At 36.4% G+C, this 24,796-nt stretch overlaps 1 protein-coding gene and 1 pseudogene across 1 annotated transcript; one reads left to right on the forward strand and one right to left on the reverse strand.

The window, feature by feature from the left end:
• The first annotated feature begins 771 nt into the window (after window positions 1–771).
• On the forward strand, window positions 772–5,520 carry LOC120148453 (endoplasmic reticulum oxidoreductin-2-like). The gene is made up of 9 exons (XM_039161568.1): window positions 772–1,215; window positions 1,700–1,828; window positions 2,305–2,563; window positions 2,818–2,928; window positions 3,705–3,823; window positions 3,909–4,013; window positions 4,119–4,321; window positions 4,661–4,784; window positions 5,149–5,520. Exons 1-9 carry the CDS (start codon window positions 1,042–1,044, stop codon window positions 5,329–5,331), a joined length of 1,407 nt encoding a protein of 468 aa, XP_039017499.1. The 5' UTR covers window positions 772–1,041; the 3' UTR covers window positions 5,332–5,520.
• Window positions 5,521–7,637: 2,117 nt separating this feature from the next.
• LOC120148465 lies at window positions 7,638–24,586 on the reverse strand (annotated as a pseudogene).
• Between the last annotated feature and the right edge of the window lie 210 nt (window positions 24,587–24,796).

Consider the following 24,796-nt stretch of genomic DNA (forward strand, 5'->3'; position numbering starts at 1 on the left):
TCCTCACCACCTATGCTGACATGGCCAAGGTTTGTTGTGTTTGCTGAGTTAGCAAAAGATTAGTGACAAACATGCACCAAACGAAGACTTCGAGGCTCACCAACCAGCCAAGATCTGATCAGTAACACGTAGGGAAACCACCTGGTACAAATCCCCTGTAGGTTGGCTGAAACTAAATACAAATAGAGCTAGGAATTCGTCCAATGGTAATGCATTATGCAGGGGTGTACTTCGTAACGAAGAAGGTCGTTGTATACTTGGGTTCTCTAAATTGGTTGAGGCATAACTTTGGGGAGTATATAAAGGCTTAAGACAAGCTTGGAATGTGGGAGCTCGTAAAGTGATTCTTGAAACGGATAATTTGGAGGTAAAGAAAATGCTGCAAAGGAACAAGGAGGACAGACCTACTGTACTTCATCATCACATATGAAGTCTGCTACAGAGGGTTTAGAAGGTCAAAATTGAATACATCCATCGTGAAGTGAACCAGATTGCTGACCGAATGTCACATCTAACCAGAGTCAAAATTAGAAGTCGTAACGCCATCAAAAGAGGTGCGAGGGATGCTCCAATGGGAAGAAAGATTATAGAAGCTTTAGCTTGAGTTATTTCTTAGTTTACCAAAAAAAATATTAGATATTTAAATCAATTAGATGTTTTAATTTAATAAAAAAATTAGGTGCACCCTCGCACACCATATATCTTCTCTGTGTTCCCATGGTTTGAAACTGACGCGGAGGAACTGAGAAATAAATGCACAGAGCAAAGCGCTCAGATTATTTAGATCGCGTCTCTCTACTAGTAGATCCCCTTTGGAATCCGAGATTTTCTATTTCTAACCCCAAAATCTACCTAGTAATAACACAATCAGAAAAACACTAAATTTTTATAGCCTCCATTTACGATTATATTCCTGGTAATTAGTATTGTTACCATCTTTTTCTTGTTTTCTTTTCAATTGCAGCACACAAAACAAGGGGTTTCCGAGTTTAGGTAGTCTGGGATTCTGGGTCTCTTTTTACTCTGTGGAAAAGGTGGTAGATGGTGGAATCAGAAGTCAAGAAGAGTAAAAAGGGGGAGAAAATGAAGTGGGGATGGGTGATCGGAGCTTTCACTACAGTTCTCATTGCTATTGCTTTGGCTTCAAGAAGTACACCGATGATCTCTTTTAAAATTGGACACATTTTTAGCAAGTCTTCTTGTCATTGTCCACAGGTTTCACTTCCTCTCTCTTGTACTCTTCTTCATTTGCTAAAATGGAAAGACATGGTTGGAATGAAATGTATTTTCTTTTCTTTTTCTTTTTTGTTTTTTTACTTTGGTTTTTATCAAAATTGGCGCAAATTCAACGATCAATTTCTGTATTCTCGTGATCTAATCCTTTGGTTTGTAATTTCTTTCTTCTTCTTCTCAATAACGTTTTGGTGAATTAATTGGGAACGGGTGCGGTTTGTCTCGTTTTGTTGAGTACTAAGAAATTAGTGCAATCTTGAATTGTAATTGAGATTCTCTATTTGTTTTCTCTATGTTCAATTGGTAAAAATTAAAGTGCCCTGTTTCGCATTTATGTTTACTTTGTTGTACATGAATTCCTTGAAAATGTTGCTTCTCTTGAATCCCTCTTTTCTGTTTTAGGGTGATGATGAAATAGTTGACATTTTGTTTGTATGACAATGACTCTTTTCTTCAATTTGTGCAGGAACACAGGTATAGCGGGATCGTAGAGGATTGTTGTTGTGATTACGAGACAGTTGACCATCTTAATGAGGAAGTATTACATCCATTACTACAAGAACTTGTTAAAACCCCATTTTTCCGCTACTTCAAGGTTAGCTTAATGCCCATTGCATTATGGAAATATTATGTGAATAATCGAATATTTTAGTATATTATATACTTTAGAATTAATTTTTCGCAATGTTGATGCGGAGACCTGAAAGCCATCCATTATAAATGGTTATCTATTACAGTTAATTTAGGGAACCATCAGATAAAAGGTATGGAAAATAGCCAGTTTAGCAGCCATAACCTTCTGTTCAGTAATTATAGTATTTTGTCTGATATTATTTTCAGTACAATGCACATACTTGCGGTAGTTTTGGAGTTAAAAGGAAGTGATTATAAGATTTATGCAAGTTTTGAAGTCAAACATGTTTATAAAATGAAAAACGCACACCAGTTTAAGTCATTCAGAAGTTAAATTAACGTTTGTTTATATGGTGTATTTGAAATTGATGCTATAGGATAGGTCCCTTTCTTGAGATTCATTGAAGCCTACTTTTCTTTTTCTGTTACCTTGAGCAGGTTAAATTGTGGTGTAACTGTCCATTTTGGCTTGATGATGGTATGTGCCGATTGCGGGATTGTAGTGTTTGTGAATGTCCAGAAAGTGAATTCCCTGAATCATTTAAGAAGCCCTACCATCATGGCCTTCCATCAGATGACCTTAAGTGCCAAGAAGGAAAACCAGAGGCCACTGTTGACCGCACACTAGATAGAAAAGCTTTTAGAGGTTGGACAGAAACAGATAACCCCTGGACATATGATGATGAGACTGATAATTGTGAGTCTGATTTTTTTTTTCTCAACAGCTCTGACATTTTCAGTTTCTTTTGCCTATTTTTTTGTATTGAATGCTCTCAAGCTCACTGCATGTGTCTTTGGGATTGATAGCTAAATTGATGTTTTGCATTAAGTTAAGATTCAGTGCTGCTCTCTTGGCAATGCTTGTTACAAAAAGACTTGCAGTGAGAATGGTGGTGTTTTAATGTGTTCCAAAAAATTGATAGTCAATCATTGAACAATTTGATTTTGCAGCTGAGATGACATATGTGAACCTTCAACTGAACCCAGAGCGCTACACTGGCTATACTGGTCCATCGGCTAGAAGGATATGGGATGCTGTCTACTCTGAGAACTGTCCCAAATGTGAGTTCTCACTTATTTTTTTTACTTTACGTGTGTTTGCATGAAGGATTTGCCTAGGCACTTTTTGTACATATAGAGGCATTAGGCCCTTACCCCTTAAATTTTTGAATTTTGAGAAATAACTAATAAAAAATATTCTTTTATTAATTGTTTACTGGATTCCTCCTTATGACTTGTTCACTAGACCCTTTTAGCTTAAGGAGCTTGCAGTGAGTTTTTTCTCCTGATCAGAACCTGATACATAGTCTATTAGTGTTACAATATTTGAAATTAGGTTCGCCTAATAATACTGGTGTTTCTGGTTTTTGACTTACATCCTTACTATTCAATATATATGACAATTTATATATTCATGTCATGTTTGTGTATGTTCATGCATTATAATTGTGTTTAAGGTATTATATATTTGAAACCAGATTTTGCTACATTCGTGCTCATATTCATGTTACGCCGTGTTTTAGTTAACTTTTTCATGTTGCATTCGTGTTGTGTAACCATATAATGTCCAAAGTTACCATATTTCTCTTTCTCACCCACAAACAAACATGCAAACAAAGTATTTGTGTATTGGATTTATAATGTCTGGTGATGAACCTCCAATCAACATAACTTTAATGGATTACTGGAGAAGTGATTGATTGGCATGAGTTTTGTTCTAGCAGGTCCCTTCATTTCAATTGTCCTTATTGGAAGATAACTATCGAGTCTTTTTTTCTTTCACAAACAAAATCTTTTTTTCTTTGCAATTTTTTTCTCATTTTTACTCTCCTATGCAGATCCAGCTGAAGAATTATGCCAAGAAGAAAAAATACTGTACAAATTGATTTCTGGTCTTCACTCATCTATTTCAATCCATATAGCTTCTGATTATCTACTTGATGAAGCCACAAACTTGGTATATATTATTAATTTTGTGTATTTTTATTTATAGGTGCAGGATAGTTCTATATATATAACATTTTGTTATTTCCTTATTTCAGTGGGGCCATAATCTTGACTTACTGTATAACCGAGTTTTAAGATATCCAAATCGTGTGCAAAACTTGTACTTCACATTCCTCTTTGTTCTCCGAGCTGTGACAAAGGTGAGTAGCATGAGTACAAATACGTGATAAATCTATGTTTACTTTTCAAGTATTTATTTATTTTGGAGTCAGCTACTTCACTAGAGCTTGCTTGATTTGTCACAGGCAGCTGATTACTTGGAACAAGCTGAATACAATACCAGTAATCCAACCGAGGACCTGAAAACTCAGTCCCTAACGAGACAGCTACTTTATAACCCAAAATTGCAAGCTGCATGCCCACTTCCTTTTGATGAAGCTAGACTATGGAAAGGACAAAGAGGACCTGAGCTGAAACAGAAAATACAAGCTCAGTTCAAAAATATCAGGTTTCTCTAATTTCCTAGTTGGTGATACATTTAAAAAGCGGCAATTTCTTATTTCTACATTATGCTTTTGAACATATAAAATGAGGAACTATATTTACTTAATATCATACTTGTTTTGGCATATTAAGACATGTCTAAAATCATTTGAACTTAACATTCGCAAGAGGAAATGAAATCTGAAATTGCAATTTTGAATCTCTTTAGGTTCTTAGTAGCCCTCACTTGCAGAGGAACTTTAATTGATTGTTTCCATTTTCTCTTTGATCTCTGACTTTTGATATCTGTGCCACTGGTTTAATCAAGTATTAAAATGATATGACAATTGAATTGGTCTTGCAGTGCGTTGATGGACTGTGTAGGGTGTGAGAAATGTCGACTTTGGGGAAAGCTTCAGGTTCTTGGCCTTGGAACTGCGTTGAAGATACTATTCTCTGTTAATGGTGAAGAGCACTTGCATCAGAGGGTAAGTATTTCCTACATTTGACTTTCCATTTTGAGTTTTAATTCCTTTCTAGTGTATTTTTAAACACTCGGAACTGTATCTGTTAAAATCAAGGATCCTTTTCCAACTCTATTTACTAGAATTTTAGTTTAAGAACTTTGAAAGCTATTGAAGCTCTATGAATTCCGACCTACAAAATGGTGTCATATATAATAATATGTGGGAAGAAGAGCTAAAAACTTTTAAAGTAGCTTCATTTTCTGTTGCAGTTGATAGTAATTATTCTTTTGTTGCTTGTGATTTTTTAATTGTGGAGATACCTAGGTTGCCATTAGCAACTAGTTTATGTTTGATTTGGACTAAAGCTCAGTTTATTGACTCATAGTTGGAGTTGCAACGAAACGAAGTGATTGCCCTGATGAATCTACTCAACCGACTATCCGAGTCTCTAAAATTTGTCCATGAAATGGGAGCGGCAGCTGAAAAACTGAATGAAGGAACAAGAATTTCTCCTATTAGGCTGAACAACCTGGTACAAAGGATGTGGGCGTCAATTGTTAAGACATAGGTAACACATTATCAACATCCTGGCTTGTAACGAACCTGAACATGTTTGGCTTTTGGTTTTGCCTTACCCCACACACATTATCACCAAAAGCTCTATTTGGAGAAATATAAGCATAAGTTTACAACCAGTAGTTTTGCTGTAGGTGCAGATTTTGATATCTCATGTATTAAAAGGTAACAGAGCAACTAAAACACATAACGATTTGTGAACCACGTTTATTATATGATCAAATTTTGACTTTGTAGATGTTGGCTTTGAATTTCTATAAAAGAAATATCTCCGTGTTTTGTTTCTGAATTTCAACCGCCAGTATCAAAGTGCATTTGTCATACAACTGAAACTAAATGATTTTTCGCAAGTGATTCGATTCATTCTCCAAATGAAATTGTCCATTTATGATCGAATAAATAACATGAAGAGAAGTTTTATAATTCGATTCCATGAAAATTGGTTTCCGAACCAAATAATAACAAAAGAACATATCAATACAACAAGGTAGTTTTTTTCGAGTTCCTCCCCCCCTGAAGTTGCACTGTCAAACTATGAATTATACAACAAAACATACATGGACAAAAAAGCAATATAGGAAGAAGAACGTAGACCCTCCTCGGCAGTCGTATGTCGATGCATTCCTCTTCAATGATCGTCTCCAATTGCGGAAAACTTGAGGATCTATGGTGAGATATCAGAAGGGGAGGTGCCACCTCACCCCATGTTTGTGTGAATCTGATGCCCTTCCCCATTTCCTGCAATACAACAAAAAGCTTTAGGAAGGATATGATGGTGATTAGGAAGCTTGAGAATTCCTGGGGAGAATCATTTGTGAAAAGCTTGGTGTTATATAAAGCTCAGATTAAGAGTTAATCGAAACTGGAAACAAACAACGTTGGATTAATCTATGATTAGTGCGAAAGCCAGGTAACGTATGTCTTCAAATGTATTGGGACAGTTGTAAACTTTCAGGTTGACCGAAAATAGAATTGGTGCTAAAACTAGAGCAACTGAATGAGTTGGAATAAAAATCTGGTAAACTGTTAACTAGATTTCATTGTTGAGTATGGATTAATGTGACATGCCATTTGCAAATATTTTATTTATTTTCCTTATTTGATAAGTGGTGCAATCGAAGGATATTAATGCGTGACATTTCTTTTTTATTAAATAAGGAAAAAATCACTAAAACTACACAAAATAATTGTCAAAAATTTAAATGTGAAAAAAAATATGTTAATGGATAAATAGTTTAGTACCAACTCTTTACTAATATGTGTCCTTCCAAACAAATCATTAAACTTATGCATTCCGAACAGCCTATTGTATATTAATGGCTCTTGCTTATTGAAATTCATGGAGTGAACAACATCAAGACTTGAACAACACTATCAACGAAACGGTAGTGGTACGTGTTGACAAGAGTTGTTTGACACCTTGGCTAGGGTTTTTGCCTTGCTGGGTCCTTCTAAAATTTGTGAGTATAAGATAATAAAATGACAAAGCATTGATTCTGATTATCAACCAATGTTTTTATTCATATGAAAATTCTCCAACTCATCGATGCAAACAATCATACCCAGCTTGTCAGGATCATAACATTGGTTATACTACCAAGTACTTACATCGTCAGTTCATCAAAAGCGAATCATTCTAATTATAAAAACTTGACAAAAAAATACTTGGAATTGGCGGTCACAATAGTGGCAGGAGGCGAAGAACCAGCAGCAGCAGCCATTGCACCCACAGGGACTGAATTAGTTGCTGCTGAGCTCTTGGAAGTAGCAGAAAGTACTGAATCATTGTAGCTCCTACTAGTACCATCTCTATCCTCTTCACTTATAGTGTCCATCTTTCTTGTTCTATGTCTCATCACGGTTACAAACTGTGGTGGAGCAACCTCCACAATGAACCTTGGAATACGCGAATTCGCCATGTCTAACGACCTCAAGAAGAAGGGAAAAGGCTAAAACATGAAAACCCCAAGAAGGAACAGGTATGTTACTATATGAAACACACTGGTTTCAGATGAGCACAAAGTGAAGCCACAAGGTAAGATTTATACTAACATCGTTCGGCATAAAATTGAGAGATTGATCATAGTAGATGGTTCTTAATGAAAAATTTTAACTCCTAGTGCCGCCACTCACGGTTGATATTAATTTGCAAAAAGTATCATGATATTACATGCTAGCAATACAAGGATGGGGATCGTTTTATCCTTTATGTGTCAAAGTTTGAATGGAAAATGAGATGATTTTTGCAGATATGTATTTTGTTGAGATTGATTTCTTCCAAATTTTCGCTTCCTGAGCTCAACCGGCACCAACCAGTTTTGTGCCATCTGTCAGTTGATTTTTTTCTCCATTGATCAAAAGCTCCAAAATTGCTTCCCTTTCCCTGTGGAGATAGCCAAAGAAGGGCAGAACTGGTTTATCCGAAGTTGACAGTATATTGATTTGACAATGTCGGTCGGACAAATTTCTTGCCTATTCAAACCAAAGAATTACTGCACCTGGGTTAGCAATCAAAATATTTGAAGAAAGGTCTGAATTAAACATTGTTGTTTGACGATAATGGAATTCTTAAAAAAAAATTGTACTTTTAATTTCGTATGGATTAATGTTCATTACCAAAAGAATATAAACATTGTTAATTGTAGATGGAAAGGTATTGAATTTTGATGGAAGACAATAAATATGAAATATTATTGTAGATTGGTAAGAAAAGTAGATCTACATCCATACAAGAGATCTGTATATAAGTTCCCACAAGAATAAAAAAAACCTAGAGTTTTGGACTCTCTTTTCCCTATCACCAATTTCTTTATATAATCGCCAGATCGAACATCAATTACCGATTGTAACTCTCCACTCAAATCAGATGAAGTGAATTGTTAATAGTAATTACAATCCATTGATTCCCACAAATAATTATTAACTCAAAAATAATAAAATAAAAAATTATTATCTAATACTCAAAAATAATAATATATATGAAAAAAGCTTGAATACAATTGGGTATAATGATATTCCATATAACTGTAACAACATGACCCAACTTTTTTAGTACTCGTAACATAAATGAGCTCTCAAGATATTCCGTTCATCTGCACCAAAATCCGGATCTGTATGTAATATTTCTGGTTTCCAGCACCTAGGGTATGAAGAGGTCACACGTCGGATGCCAAACTAGGAGATTTAAAAATGTAGTTAGTGCCGAGTGGTCATCAAGATGCCCGATTATGAGAACATGACATTTTGTCTTCATCTCCATCACCGCTTCTGATGGTCTGTTTTTCTCTTGCTTAATTTTGAAAACTTGGAGCCAGTTTTTCTCTTACGAGATGCTTCTGATTCAACCGTCTCTTTCAGTTTCTGGTAACACTTGAGAAGAACCCTCTTTCTAATTCTCTAACGTGCATAATAAGTGAACCATTAAACCCTACTTAACCTCCAAAAAGGTGGTCCTAAATATCCCCACAATCTTCCCACCCAGCTTCCCGAACCAAAGAGAAAATGAGGATAAATATGTCAAAGCATTTAAAAGAAGAGGCATGTAAATCAGTGGTGTTGAGAAATAAACGAGTACGAGTAATTTTCCTATAACCAGATTAGTGAGAAAGCGAAATAAAAGCGGAAAAATAATACCCGAAATTAATAACGGAGTTCAACCAATTTTGCCTACGTCTTCGGACTGCTGCAGATCTTTTACTAAGAGAGAAAATTTACAGGTGTTTACAAAACACTCACTACTCACAAGAAAACTCTCTAGTATTGGGAGAAAGAAATGATTTTGAGATTTTTGGATGATTTTGAAGCTAAATGGGTTAGGGTATTTATAGTTGAAGCTTAGGGACTAATATTTGAAAATACCCTAAAGTACAATGACTAAATGTGTGATTAATCCAAGCCTAAATTCAACAAAATTAGGCAGCCCATGTTTTCTTCATTTAGCCGCCGGCTGCCACTAAACTTCAACAATTATGGCTACCAAACATTTGTTTTGTCTTGACTTTTCAACTTCAATAATCTCCCACTTGAAGACTGATTTTAATATGTCTTCACACCTCGATCAATGCAACAATATTTATGGTCTTTTACTCTAGCATGTCAACTGAAGCTGAACACAACTTTAGTTTGTCCGTAGTCACCGTCTTTATTAACATGTCTACTGGATTTTGAGCTCCACTGATCTTTTCAAGTTTCAAAATCCCATCTTCCAGAAGAGACCGGATAAAATGATATCGCAATTGTATGTGCTTCGTTCTGGAATGAAAAGACGGATTCTTTGCTAGGTGGATAACACTTTGACTGTCGCAATACAAGACATTGTTTTCTTGTTTTTTGCCTAACTCTTCCAAGAAACTTTGGAGCCAAACCATCTCCTTGCTGGCTTCCGTAACAGCGACATATTCTGCTTCAGTTGTGGAGAGAGCAACTATCTTCTGTAGTTAAGAAACCCAACTCACTGCAGTTCCTCCTAGAGTATAGACATACCATGTAGTGTTTCTTCTGATGTCAACATTTCCAGCTAAGTCAGCATCTACATAGCCTGTCAGTATCGTATCTCTACCTTTTAAACAAAGTGCTTTGTTTGTGGTACCCCGTAGATATCTGAGGATCCATTTGACTGCTTCCCAGCGTACCTTGCCCGGATTATTCATGTACCTGCTAACAGCTCCCACTGCATGAGCAATATCTGGTCTGGTACATACCATAGCATACATGAGACTTCCAATTACTAAGGCATACGTCACCTTCTCCATGTGTGCACGTTCTTCCTCCGTCTTTGGTGACTGTTCTTTGGCGAGTCTAAAATGAACACCTAAAGGTGTACTTACTGGTTTAGCATCTTGCATGTTGAACCTGGAGAGTACTTTGTTGATGTACTCAGCCTGTGATAACATCAAAGTCCTCGACTTTGTGTCTCTCTTGATCCTCATCCCAATAATCTGCTTTGCAGCGCCCAGATCTTTCATTGCAAACTGCTTCAATAATTTTTTCTTCAAGTTTATAATCTCTTGCATGTCTGAGCCTGCAACGAGCATGTCATCAACATACAACAACAAAATAATAAGCTATTGTCGAACCTCTTGATGTAGCAACAATGATCTGCTTGGCATCTGGTAAAACCACTGCTACTCATGAAACTATCGAACTTCTTGTACCACTGTCTAGGAGCTTGTTTTAAATCATACAAGCTTTTCTTCAACCTGCATACCATGTTTTTCTTGTCTGCCTCTATGAAGCCTTCTAGCTGCCGCATATAGATTTCTTTCTCCAAATCACCATGAAGGAAAGATGTCTTTATATATAACTGCTCAAGATGTAGATTCTCTGCAGCTACAATTTTCAACACCAGTCTGATTGTAGACAGTTTCACGACTGGAGAGAAAATTTCATTGTAGTCAATACCTTCTTTTTGCTGAAAGCCTTTGACAACTAATCTTGCTTTGTAGCGTTTTCTCCCATCGTGCTCTTCTTTGATCTTATAAATCTACTTGTTATGGAGCGCTTTCTTGCCTGGTGGTAATTCAGCTAATTCTCACGTCTGATTTGACATAAGCGAGTCCATCTAATCTTTTGATGAGTGTTCAGAATAGTTAATCTTTACTCTTTATTTCTTCGATTTTGTGGAGTTATTACTGTTGATTTGGTTGTGTTATGCCTATTTTCGTGCAGGTCCTTACTTTTCAGAATTTGTGAAAAAATGGGAGAATTCTGCATTTTCTTATTATTTGGTCACGGCTGGAGACATGGGCACGACTCTGGGCACGATGCGGTCTGACGTGGCAGTTTCTAGAAGGTCCAGTCAGCGGAGGTTTCTAGAAGACTTCATCCGCACGCCTTCTGGAAGATTGACGAGTAGAGTTACATTAGGAGAGTAGTTTAAGTTTGAATTTAAATTTAAAAACAATTATCTTTTTTATTATTTTATTATTTTCTTTGCTTATCCTTTAGGCTTTGAGAGGCTATAAATACCCACTTGAGGTAAGCCTAAAATCATCACTCAAATTACATTCTTCTTTTCTCTCTAGTTTTATTAAAGTTTTCTCTTTTTACTTTTCAAGTTTTTCCCTTTTTTCTTTTACTTTCAAGCTTTGTTTTCAAAATGCTAAGTATGACTTTTGTCATGCTTAGCTAAATTTTTCAAAAGTCGAGAGCTGTCGCGATGATTCAATTCCAACGGGAGAATTGAAACAGTCCCTTAATATCTTCATAATATTTCTCTCAATCTCTGCGCTTATTTTTCAAAATCAAAGATTGACTTTGGTCAAGAGGTTGTTGCGATTGAATGTGTGGGAGGAAGATTCGGCTTATAGAAAGCAATTCAACTTCCTGGGAACACACTTGGCGAGATAGTTTTGTCAAGAGGGAATTGAGATCGGAATTGACGGTTATAGAAGCAACAATCCGAGTCGGAGGCTACGAACTTAAACAGTAATTGATCTACGACAATTGATGTCGTTAGAATCAATTATCGAAGCCAGAATCAAAGATTGTCTTGGGTGTTCGGTATACAAGATAGAGTCACGAGGATAGTCCTTGTAGACAAAGTAACCGACGTGAATCCCGAAGAGAAAATCTTATTCGATGATCATAAGGAAATTGAATCAAAGCGAAGCTTGAGGCGATTTTTACCATATTTATTCACAATCTTCATCATCCTATTTTTACTTTAATTTCTTTAATTTATTTACTCGTTTTTACTATTTAAATCTAATATTTCAAACCCCCCCATTTTACTATTTTTCGCCTGTTTAAAAACCATTCAAACATAAATTTGTGATTTTCCAAGTCCCTGAGGATTCGACCCTTATTTCTCTATACTACGTATTTTCTTATTTATTAATTGAGAAAAATGAATTTATTTTGACACCGAAACGACAGTTGTCAAATTGGCGCCGTTGTCGAGGACTTCGCCAAAGTTACTAATTTTTGTTTGCTTTTGATTTATGACCAGGACTAATCCGGGCACATTAGTGGAGTACGACCCGGAGATCGAAGCTAAAGCTAGGAGACTCCACGCACAGACACTTCGGGAAAGAAGGAGACAACAATCAAATCTAGAAGAATAATCAAATTCAGGTAATACAAATCCGATGGCCGAACTTACTATTCGGGAGTTAGCCGCGGCACCTCTTGAACAAGTGTCTTTAAGCATTGATTTTTCCCAAGGCGAAACTCCATACCTGTTTAAAACTGGCCTTATTCATCTCCTCCCTACATTCTGTGGATTGCCAAACAAGGATCCACACAAACATCTCAAGGAATTCCACATGGTTTGCTCCAGCATGACGCCACAGGGAGTAACCGATGACCAAATAAAACTTAGAGCTTTTCCTTTTTCATTGGTTATTTATCTTCCTCCTAATTCTGTTACTACATGGGCTCAAATGACTTGTCTTTTTCTTGACAGGTTTTTCACTGCGGCAAAAGTAAGTGAATTACAAAGGAGAACACTTGGAATCAAGCTGCTTGATGGAGAGTCACTCTACAACTACTGGGAGCGGTTTAAGAAGTTATGTTCTAGTTACCCACAACATGGGTTAACTGAACAAACACTCCTTCAATACTTTTATGAAGGATTATCTCCCTGGAAATGAAAATGATCGATGCAACCAGTAGTGGAGCCTTGGTGAATATAACTTCTACTGAGGCTAGAGACTTAATATCGACGATGACTGCAAATTCCCAACAATTTTGCATAAATAATGAACCTTCTCGAAGGGCTCATGAGATAAGTTTATCTTCCTTAGAAAATAAAATCGATAAGCTAACTGAAGTCGTAAACTCTCTTGTTTCAGGAAAGATAGGGCAAAACCGAGTATGTGTAATATGTGCATTGCCTGATCATCCGACAGACGATTGTCCACTGATTCAAAATGACGCAACAGCTCAAGTCAATGCAGTCGAAATTTCCCGGGACCTCCCCAAAGAGCTTATAATCCCTACAGCAATACATACAACCCAGGATGGAGGGATCATCTGAATTTCAGCTATGCTCAGAACCCAAGACCAAATTAAAGCTATCAATCGAGACCACCTCCACCACAACAATAGCCGCAGAAGACATCACTAGAATCAATTATCGAGAGGTTAGCGCTTTCGCATGAAAAGTTTCAGAATCGCACCGAAGCCCACTTACAAGAGTTAGACAAGCAAATGAGCCAACTGGTTCAAACCGTAAGTCACATGGAATCACAAGGTAAGCTTCCGTCTCAAATTGAAGTAAACCCGAGGGAGAACGTCAGTGTCATCACTTTTCGGAGTGGTACAATAGTGGCGCCACCTATTCCATCAAACCAAGCAGTCCAAAAAGAGAAGAAGACTGCTGACACAGGATCCAAAAAGAGAATGATGAAGAACAAATAGACAATCCGACGCTGTCTCCTTATGACGTGCCACTACCTTTTCTATCGAGGTTAGTCAAAAAGGATAAAAAACTGAGGAAAATGAAATATTAGACGTACTTCGGAAGGTGGAAGTTAACATACCTCTCCTTGAGGTTATCCAGAAAGTTCCAAGGTATTGTCGATTTTTGAAGGATCTCTGTACGACTAAAAGAAAACTTACCGGGGTCGAGAAAGTGGATTTAGGTGCGAATTTCTCAGCAGTTTTCCAACGACCGCTTCTACCGAAGTATAAAGACCAATGTATGTTTTCAATACCTTGTAAAATTAGTGAGATTAAAATCAAGCGAGCTATGTGCGATCTAGGTGCCTCTATCAATGTAATGCTTTTCTCCGTCTATAATTTAATTTCCACCAAGCCTTTGAAGGAGACGAGAGTTACACTTCAGCTAGCCGACAAATCAATTATTTATCCTGAAGGACTCATAGAAAATGTTCTAGTAGAGGTAGAAAACTTAATTTTTCCTGCTGATTTTTATGTGATTGATATGGAAAATGATCGTAGCAACATTAGTTCTGAAATCCTCCTCGACCGTCCATTTCTAAGCACGGCAAATGCAAAAATTGACGTTCAAAGCGGTATTCTTACTATAGAATTCGACGATGAGATCATAAAGTTTGATGTTTATAAAGCAATGAGATATCCGGATAACGTGCATAATATTAATTTTGTTGGCATAATTAAACCTGTTGATAATGAATCTAACTTTGTTGATTATTTATGCAAGGAATCGAATGATAAAAAAGACGACATAAGGGAGTTGAAAAATATTTCATTTGTTGATTCAAATTTGATCTTAACTCCTTTAAACACTAAAGATTCACTTTCCCTTTTGCATGCACCAAAAATTATGTCGAAACCATTGAGGAATTATTTAAAGAAATCATTTTTTGGTAAAAAAGATGTTTTGACAGACATTCTTTTCGACAAGAATTTTAATTTGGGAAAAATCCGAAGAAATCTTTATGAGAATTTTCGAATTTCTTATAAAGAATTTCTTAGTTGAAAAAAGCGAATGAAGTGGAAGTGTCTGTCACGAAACCTGTAGTCTGAATCAGGTTGTTGAGCTAACGACGTTAAACAAAAGCTCTTCATGGGAGGCAATCCATTGTTTTCAATTCTGTTATATTTTTATTTTTATCTTTACTTTTTGTTTCATTTTATCTTTATTCATTCAAGCATGTTTAATTTAATTTAATTTTTATTTTTATTTTTGCAGGAACCGAATAATTTTATTCAAACTTAAATGACGAAGAATTGCAGAAATTTCAGTCGAATAATACTAATTTCGGAACCCCAGGAGCAATGGTAAAAAAACGCATAACAATGGAACAAGGAAAGACCCGTGTGCTCCGTTTCATTAAACGGCGCACGTTAGCACAACCTTTTGAAGGTCAGCGCATGTTAGTTAAACCCATATGAAAAATTATTTCCCCTTTTTGTTATCTTCCTGCCGCCCACCTTTCCCCAATTCTCTCTTCTCTTTCAATTTCCTTTTACCATGGACCCCACTATCCCTATCCCTATCACCTTATAATTTTTAAACTCCCCTTTATCCACATAAAAAACAAAAATCCCATTTACTTCCAATTCAGATACCCCACGGCAGAAACCAAACTTAAACCCATCAACTCGATAGCCATCCCCAAACAAACGCAAAATCGTCGCCCCTTCTTCTCTTCACCGCTGATGACATCACTGAACCCCTACGCCTTTGCTAATGAGTTTCCACGCCACCCGCTCCTCTCTACTCCACGACGATGCGCACGTAAAATCGACATGAAATCCGGGGAGTACTCTAATTGTTTCTCTTGCACTTTAATTTTCATTTTGAGGCAAAACGTTTTAAGTGAGGGGGAGTAGAGTTTAGGATTGAATTTCCCTTTGATTATCTTTATGTTTCGATGCTAGTATGTGTTGGTTGGATTTGTCGAAAATTTCATTGATTGTCTTTGTCTTGTTGAAAATTTTTGGAATGCTATGCTTGTTTGGGAACACATGATTATTTAAGTTAGGATGTTCTTGATAGCGAATAACATGAATTGTGATAAGTTGGTGTTTTTGTGATATTCCATGACTTTGTTGGTTGAAATGTGATTAGCTCAATGCATGAAACAATTTGGTGAGATTTGAGCCTTAACGAGCATATTATTTTCGCTCTCATTTTGTTGGATTGAGTGTGTTGAATTTGGTATTGGTATTCTAGAACATGCATGTTAAATACTATCGAGATTACACATGAACATGATGCTTAAAGATGATTTGGGCACCTTAGGATTAACCATTCTGTTTCCCCACTAAAAAGCCTACCTATGCATTTTCCACTTAGCTAACTACTTTTGAGCCTATTTCCGTTTCTTTGTTTTCACCATATTCATAAACCCGAGCCTTTTTATTTTATGCATCTTTTCTACCTTTTTCAGGGCAAGTGAATAATTTTACGGTTGTATTCTCCATCGAAAAAAATGTTGAATGAAAGAAAGAAGAAGAAAAACAACAGTTCGAAAAAAAAAGCTGTTCGAAAGAAAAAGAGAGAAAAAAAAGACATGAAAGAAGAAAATGGAAAACAAAACAATAAAATTGTGAAAAAGAAAAAATGCATTTCGACAAGAAATTTGTTGTTTGATGTCGTCTTTTTATCTTGTTGTGCTTAATGTTTTGATGGAGTTGAGATTATTATTTGTTAGTTCCTTGCCTTGAATTTTTAGTCATATTTTTAGCCTTTTCCCCACCTTTACCTAAGCCCCGTTACAACCAATAAAAGACCCTTTGATTTATTCATTTTGTTCTTATTAGTAGTGGAGATTTGATTTACTTGCAGGCTTATGGTAATACCATGTCAATTCTGACATTGAGAGTTTCTTTACTCCAAACACATCGAGTGATTTGAGTGAATCCCGGTAAGGTGTTGAGTTATGAGCATTGAGATTAATGAATGAATGGATATTACAATTGCACTTGACTTACTCCAATTGGTGATGTTCAATTGATTGATTTCTTGACTTAAATAGTTATTGTGGTCTCTACCTTGCTTCCTTGAATGTGAAACTTGACAAAAGAACGTTTAATGAAGTTTTTGACTGATTTGGTTAATCATACTTGAGGACAAGCATGAGATAAGTGAGGGGGAATTTGATGAGTGTTCAGAATAGTTAATCTTGACTCGTTTTTTCTTCGATTTTGTGGAGTTATTGCTGTTGATTTGGTTGTGTAATGCCTATTTTTGTGCAGGTCCTTACTTTCCAGAATTTGTGACAAAACGGGCGAATTCTGCATTTTTTTTATTATTTGGTCACAACTGGACACATGGGCACGACTCTGGGCACGACACGATCTGACGTGATAGTTTCTAGAAGGTCCAATCAGCGGCGGTTTCTAGAAGACTTCATCCGTACGCCTTCAGGAAGATTGACGAGTAGAGTTGCATTAGGAGACTAGTTTAAGTTTGAATTTAAATTTAAAAACAATTATCTTTTGTATTATTTTATTATTTTCTTTGCTTATCCTTTAGGCTTTGAGAGGCTATAAATACCCACTTGGGGTAAGCCTAAAATCATCACTCAAATTACATTCTTCTTTTTTCTCTAGTTTTATTAAAGTTTTCTTTTTTTTACTTTTCAAGTTTTTCCCTTTTTTCTTTTATTTTCAAGCTTTGTTTTCAAAATGCTAAGTATGACTTTTTTCATGCTTAGCTAAACTTTTCAAAAGCCGAGAGCTGTCACGATAATTCAATTCCAACGGGAGAATTGAAACGGTTCCTTAATATCTTCGGAATATCTCTCTCAATCTCTGTGCTTATTTTTCAAAATCAAAACAGTTTTCAAAATCAAAGATTGACTTTGGTCAAGAGGTTGTTGCAATTGAATGTGTGGAGGAAGATTCGGCTTATAGAAAGCAATTCGACTTCCTGGGAACACACTTGGCGAGATAGTTTCGCCAAGAGGGAATTGAGATCGGAATTGACGGTTATAGAAGCAACAATCCGAGTCGGAGGCTACGAACTTAAACGGTAATTGATCTACGACAATTGATGTCATTATAATCAATTATCGAAGCCGGAATCAAAGATTGCCTTGGGTGTTCGGTATACAAGATAGAGTCACAGGGATAGTCCTTGTAGACAAAATAACCGACATGAATCCCGAAGAGAAAATCTTATTCGATGATCATAAGGAAATTGAATCAAAGCGAAGCTTGAGGCGATTTTTACCATATTTATTCACAATCTTCATCATCCTATTTTTACTTTAATTGTTTTAATTTATTTACTCGTTTTTACTATTTAAATCTAATATTGCAAACCCCCCATTTTACTATTTTTCTCCTGGTTAAAAACATTCAAACATAAATTTGTGATTTTCTAAGTCCTTGAGGATTCGACCCTTATTTCTCTATACTACGTATTTCCTTATTTATTAATTGAGAAAAAGGAATTTATTTTAACACCGAAACGACAATTGTCATCTTTCATGGAAGACTCCCACCTGACTGAATCCTCCACCTGCATTGCTTCATCATAACACTCTGGTTCACCATTGTCAGTCAACAACAAGTAGTGCAAAGAAGGCGAATAACGCTGGGTTGGTTTAGGAATTCTGGAGGAGCGTCTTAGTTCCGGTGTGCCTGGTTCTTCTTGAACTGCTTCAGGACTGATTTGAACATCATTTCCAGAAATCTCCTCGAACTCAGTAAATTCCTTTGTTTCAGCTTTGGTATTGAAGCTGCTTGATTCTACAGTTGACCTATCTTTGTACATCACATTCTCATTGAAAATGACATCTCTGCTTCTGATGATCTTCCTATTTTCGTAGTCCCAAAATCGGTGACCGAACTCATCACCACCATAACCAACAAAGACACATTTGTTGGACTTGGCGTCAAGTTTACTTCTTTCAGTAAAATTTATGTATACATAAGAAATACAACCAAACACTCTTAAGTGTGAAAGGTTTATTTCTTTCTTGCTCCAAGCTTCCTCTGGTATTCCACCATCCAAAGGAACTGAGGGCCTACGGTTGATCAGGTAAGCTGCAGTGTTGATAGCTTCAGCCCATAGAAATTTGGGTAATCCGACATGTATCCTCATGCTTTTGGCACATTCATTCAGAGTTCTATTCATGTGCTCTACTATGACATTCTGCTGTGGTGTCATAGGAACTGTTGTCTCCATCTTGGTCCCATTGTTTGCGCAGAAATCTCTAAATCTTCTATTTCTGTACTCTCCTCCATTGTCAGACCTCAACCACTTGACTTTCAAACCAGTCTCATTTTCCACCATGGCCTTCCATTTTCTGAAGGTATCAAAGACTTTTGATTTCTTCTTCAGAAAATAAACCCACACCTTTCTTGTTGAATCATCGATGAATGTGACATAACATAATGAGCCTGCAAGGGATGGAACTGGAGATGGTCCACATACATCAGTATGAACCAACTCTAACTTTTCAGCCTTGGGTGTCTTACCAATATTTGCAAAGTTGACTTTCTTTTGTTTGCCAAAGATGCAATCCTCGCATAGTCCGACATCTATATTCTTTAGATTCGGAAGCTTCCCTTTTGAAAAAAGTGTCTTCATCCTTTTCTCGCTCATATGGCCAAGCATTTGGTGCCATAGGTTTGATTTTCCATCAGCATCTGCTACTGCAATGATATTCTTTAAATTTGAGGTTACATAGAGAGTACCAGTCTTCTTACCACGAGCAATGACGAGTGCTCCTTTGGTATTCTTCCATTCACAGCCTGAAAAAGGTTGTACTATAACCTTCTTCATCAAGCTGTCCTACAGAAATCAGATTTTTTTTAGGCCAGGAATATGTCTCACTCCTTTCAGCGTCCAGGTGGTCTGGTTTGGCAACTTTAATCGGATGTCTCCTTTTCCGATGATCTTCAAGGTTTCATCATCAGCTAGATGAATCTTCCCAAAATCACCACTGATATAGTTCTCCATGATTTCTTGGCATGGGGTGGAGTGGAAAGATGCCCCTGAATCCAAGATCCATGATTCAATCAGACTGTTGACGCTTAGAATCATGGCATCACCTGTCTCCTCTGTCATATTGAAAGACTCATGTGCGTCGGTATCTTTCTTCAGTGCTCGACAATCTCTTTTAAATTGACCCTTCTTGCCACAATTGTAACAGGTAAAATATTTCTTTCCCGTTCTTGATTTTCCCCTTCTGGATTTGGATATACCACGATTTGAATTTTTTTATGAAGTTCTCCCTCTAGACTCCGTGTACAAGGCTGAGGAGGTTGATGCTTCACCTGATTCTCTCCGTCAAATTTCTTCGCTCAGTACCAGATCCCGAACATCGTCGAATTTTAATTTGTTATTTCCCGACGAGCTGCTGACTGCTGTAACAGTAGCATTCCAACTGTCTGGTAGAGATGATAAGAGAATTAAAGCTCGAACTTCATCATCAAATTCAATTTCCACTGAACTCAACTGGGTTGTGATTATGTTGAGTTCATTTAGGTGTTGTGCCATCGATGCCCCTTCCGTCATCCGCAAATTGAATAATCGCCTCATCAAATGAACTTTGTTTGAGGCTGATGGCTTCTCATACATACTGGAGAGAGCCGCCATAAGACACACCGTGGTCTTTTCCTTTGCTATGTTGAAAGCAACATTTCGGGACAACGTCAGTCGGATAACTCCGAGGGTTTGTCTGTCGAGAAGGGCCCAGTCTTCATTCTTCATGCCCTCTGGTTGTTTTCCTAAGAGAGGTTGATATAGATTTTTCTGATACAGAAAATCTTCAATCTGCATCTTCCAAAAGCCAAAGTCCGCACCATCGAAATTTTCAATTTTCACATTCCCTTCGTCTGCAGCCATCGCTTCCACTCGAATTTGGCTTCGTTTGGATCGTTTCTGACAATTTGTGCGAACCACCGTGTATTATAACACCTCCGTCGACAAATTCGTATCGCCGACAAAATTTTTACTATTCACGAAATTCACTATTCACGTGAATGGTAATAAATAGTAACCTCGCAAAAAATTGACAAAATTCACAACCAAAAGCTCTGATTACCAGTTGTTGGGAAATAAACGAGTACGAGTAATTTCCCTATAACCAGATTAGTGAGAAAGTGAAATAAAAGCGGAAAAATAATAACCGAAATTGATAACGGAGTTCAGCCAATTTTGCCTACGTCTCCGGACTGATGCAGATCTTTTACTAAGAGAGAAAATTTACAGGTGTTTACAAAACACTCACTACTCACAAGAAAGCTCTCTAGTATTGGGAGAAAAAAATGATTTTGGGATTTTGGGATGATTTTGAAGCTAAATGGGTTAGGGTATTTATAGTTGAAGCTTAGAGACTAATATTTGAAAATACCCTAAAGTACAATGACTAAATGTGTGATTAACCCAAGCCTAAATTCAACAAAATTAGACAGCCCATGTTTTCTTCATTTAGCCGCCGACTACCACTAAACTTCAACAATTGTGGCTGCCAAACATTTGTTTTGTCTTGACTTTTCAACTTCAACAAGTGGGACAACTTCAAAGATGTTACAACCATGGACAAGTAAAAGGGCCAAGAAATTACCGGAGTTATAAGCATTACGCAGTGACTCTATTGAACTGGACGGAACTGAGTCATTGACTGCTTTCAACAACGTCTTCTTGAAACGTTTCACCTGAAACAAGTAAAATAATATATCAATTCTCACTTCTCTGTTACATGTGTCAAATTGTACAAACATTTATCTTACTGAATAGGGACAAAAAAACACAGAGTTAAGTACACAAATAATCACTAAAAGAATGTTGATCTTTTTGATCACTGAAGTTTCAGAAGTTACAAATTGATCATTCAACTTATCATGTTGTTATAAAATGGTCACTGCACATTATCAAATAGAAATAAATTTCGATACGTTTAAGGATAATTTTATAACAGTTCAATAAGTTTAAGGACCATTCTTTAAGAGTTTGATAAAATTTAATGACCATTTTGTAATCATTTGGGAAGTGTAATGACCCTTTTTTAACTTCCGAAACAGTGACCAAAAAGGTCATTTCAGCATAATTTAGTGACCATTTGTATACTTTACCCAGAAACTAACAAAACAAATCTACTAGAGGTGTCTTATCTACCTGCTCGTTGACACATAATGCAGCGGTTGGAAGCAATGAAAAACAATCTCTTACCTCATGTTTATGTAGCAATGTGAAGCAACGCCCAGCTTGACCTGCTCTAGCAGTCCGACCAGCTTAATGAATATAGGTCTTTATATATGCAGGCATATCATAATTAATGACATTTCTCACCCCTTCAACATCCATTCCACGAGTCATGGCATCAGAATATACAAGTACTTGCACCTTTCCTTCTCGAAATGATTTCAATGTCTAGCTGCAGCACAAAGTTTAATTTGATTAGTAGTCATTGAGAGAATATTTACATCATCAAAACATAGTGAAAGACTGTCATTACTCATTACAAAATAAAATGGTTGAAAATAATCCAGGCATTACCTTCTAAGAGAGTACTGACGCTGAAGGCCTGAATATTCCTTAATTTTTATACTTATATCAGCAAAAAGGTTCAGTAATGTCAAAGACGGTGAGTCGACTCAGTGGATGAGGTGAAAACAATGCATTTCTCCTAATTCCTGTAGAAGGGCAACCAAATACAGTGGCCTCAGGTTGGATTCACATATCTGTCAAAAATACATAGAACTTTAGTACCGCCATAATGAAAGAGAAAGCACCTGCAATAGAAACTAAACTTGAAACCTCCAAAATTTGCACCAGTATTTGAAGTTATTGATTCATCTGAAAATTTCCATCCAAGTAAGTGCTATATATTTATAACTCAACAAGACATCTTGGTTTCAAAATATTTCAGAATTCAAAGCAGGAAAAGGATTGTACAAAAATAGCTAATACTTGAAATTTCACATCAAACTGATGAAGAACTTTAAGCGAGTTTTAGCCAAAGGAAAATAATTCCTGAAAGTAGCTAAACCCCATATTATAATTAAGTATGAAAAAAGGAAGGAATTCGTGAATATTTGAGCTCAATAGGTTGAAACATTAATAGACTCACAACGACCAAAGTGTATATATTCACAAGAAGAGTTACTGAAGCATACAAGTTTGTATGATTCCAGTTTTGCTGGGAGCTGGTAACGTCTTTTCCCTGTTGTCATCAGCAAAGGGTGATGGAGATTAAGCTGAGCAAGCTTGCTTGGATCTTGGGTTAAGATGGCAGATAAAACCATCTTCACAAGCCTAGGGCGAGATTTACCCTTGAACCCCCTTTCAACACCACTGCAGCAGATACGTAATAAAATCATGAGATTTTGGGCATATAATTATTTCAAGGATGATACACTTTCAATAATTTCAAGGAACTCATTTACTATCTCAACACTCAACAGTTTCAAAGACACCAATGGAGGTGGTTTCAAACATATATATATATAGATATGCAGGATAAGACCACTTTACACAACTTTACCAAATGTTTTTCAGAAACCATACCTAAACCCATCAAATTATCTTTCAAACATTTAACCCTTCAGGAAAGCTAGTTCTGGTATATATACATAGGTATGGCAGTCTATAAATGCATGTCGATGTGTCTGATATGCATCTTACAGATAAAAATCTATAAACAAACATGAAACTAAGTTCAGATCATCTTGTACATGAGTTTATTGCTAAACAGCGGACATCATAGATTATTAAGAAATGATACTGAACGAGAACTTACAATTTCCTTATGGTTTTTAAGGAACCAAAGGTAGATGAAATAAACGAATTAGCGAGAGGAAAGAGGCTTTCGTCATTAGATTGAGTCAACTGAAGTACAGTTGGCAGCCAAGACTGGTATGATTCTCTGAGCAGCCGATCTGTTTCATCAACTACCTGAAATAATTTAATCATCAGCATTTGTTAACCACAAAAGCAATTGACTCAAAACTAAAGTTTGATTAAATAGTCTCCTTCCCCTTATAAGCAAAAGCCATTGTATTACCAGATAAATCCGACTCCAAAAATTAGGAGTTAAACATAAAATTAATGAAGTTAAATAGATATTAAGTAGAACCCATAAAGTCCATGTGCGTCTGTATACAAATTTTACAGGTTCAAAATATATATATATATATATATATATATATATATATATATATATATATATATATATATATATATATATATATATTCTACAGCTATCAAAGGCATGGTTTATACCAGTGAAGAAAGTGACTCGTGTGTTTGTAGCATAACCGAAACACGTATCAAGACTCAATCCCTTAAATACATTTCAGCATTAAATTCATCTCTAGCAAAACCTTGCAGCGAAACTATCAAGTATCAGTCAGATCACCGGTAAAATGTTTTGTATTAAATCCGATGGACAATGTTGAGTAACAAACATTCTAAAAATACTAATGGAAATTGAGTCATGGTCCAATAATATTTTACACTGCATACAAGTAGTCCACTACTTACAAGGTAACAGAGATGCTCAAGTGTAAATCCGTTTGTGGAGTTGATATGGTCCATAAGCCTGCCTGGGGTTGCCACCAATATATCCACTGAACTTTGCAATTCGAGTGTCACATCTTCTGGGTCATAACACATGCCTGCCTCAGGCTTAGGTCTCTTTATAAGCTCCGCAATTTCATCAGCAATCGAAGATTGACCCACTGCTAAACCAACAGATAAACCCACTGCTGGTGAAATGGCCCCAAAAACTTCCTTAAACTGAAGAAAATGATATAAAAACCAACATGTTAATCCTAACCACCAGACAAAAACAGCAAATTACCTTACGAAAAGGAGGATCCAAATGACCAAAGAAAAAGCATAACAGATAGTTCATGTCATTGTTAAAAAAAATATGAAAGCGAATTTTAATTCTTTACAAACAGTTCAACAATCACGCTTCACATGCAGCTATGTAATGTTACTTACCTCTCACGGTTGCTTGAGGCAAAGAGACAGAACAAACAAAATGGGAATCGTTGTATAAGCAAGGTGAGATTAACCTGCAGCTAATATATTATTTATAATTAATTTAAGATTTTAATAT

This window comes from Hibiscus syriacus, unplaced genomic scaffold, assembly GCF_006381635.1.
Source record: "Hibiscus syriacus cultivar Baekdansim isolate YM2019G1 unplaced genomic scaffold, ASM638163v2 tig00110959_pilon, whole genome shotgun sequence".
Classification (NCBI taxonomy): Eukaryota; Viridiplantae; Streptophyta; class Magnoliopsida; order Malvales; family Malvaceae; genus Hibiscus; species Hibiscus syriacus.

Excerpts from the sequence above, each read along its gene's own strand:
- LOC120148453 (XM_039161568.1), top strand. The coding sequence starts at position 1,042 with ATGGTGGAATCAGAAGTCAAGAAGAGTAAAAAGGGGGAGAAAATGAAG. Across the intron at positions 2,929-3,704 it reads CTCTGAGAACTGTCCCAAAT|ATCCAGCTGAAGAATTATGC; the intron begins GTGAGTTCTCAC and ends TCTCCTATGCAG. Across the intron at positions 4,322-4,660 it reads GCTCAGTTCAAAAATATCAG|TGCGTTGATGGACTGTGTAG; the intron begins GTTTCTCTAATT and ends TTGGTCTTGCAG.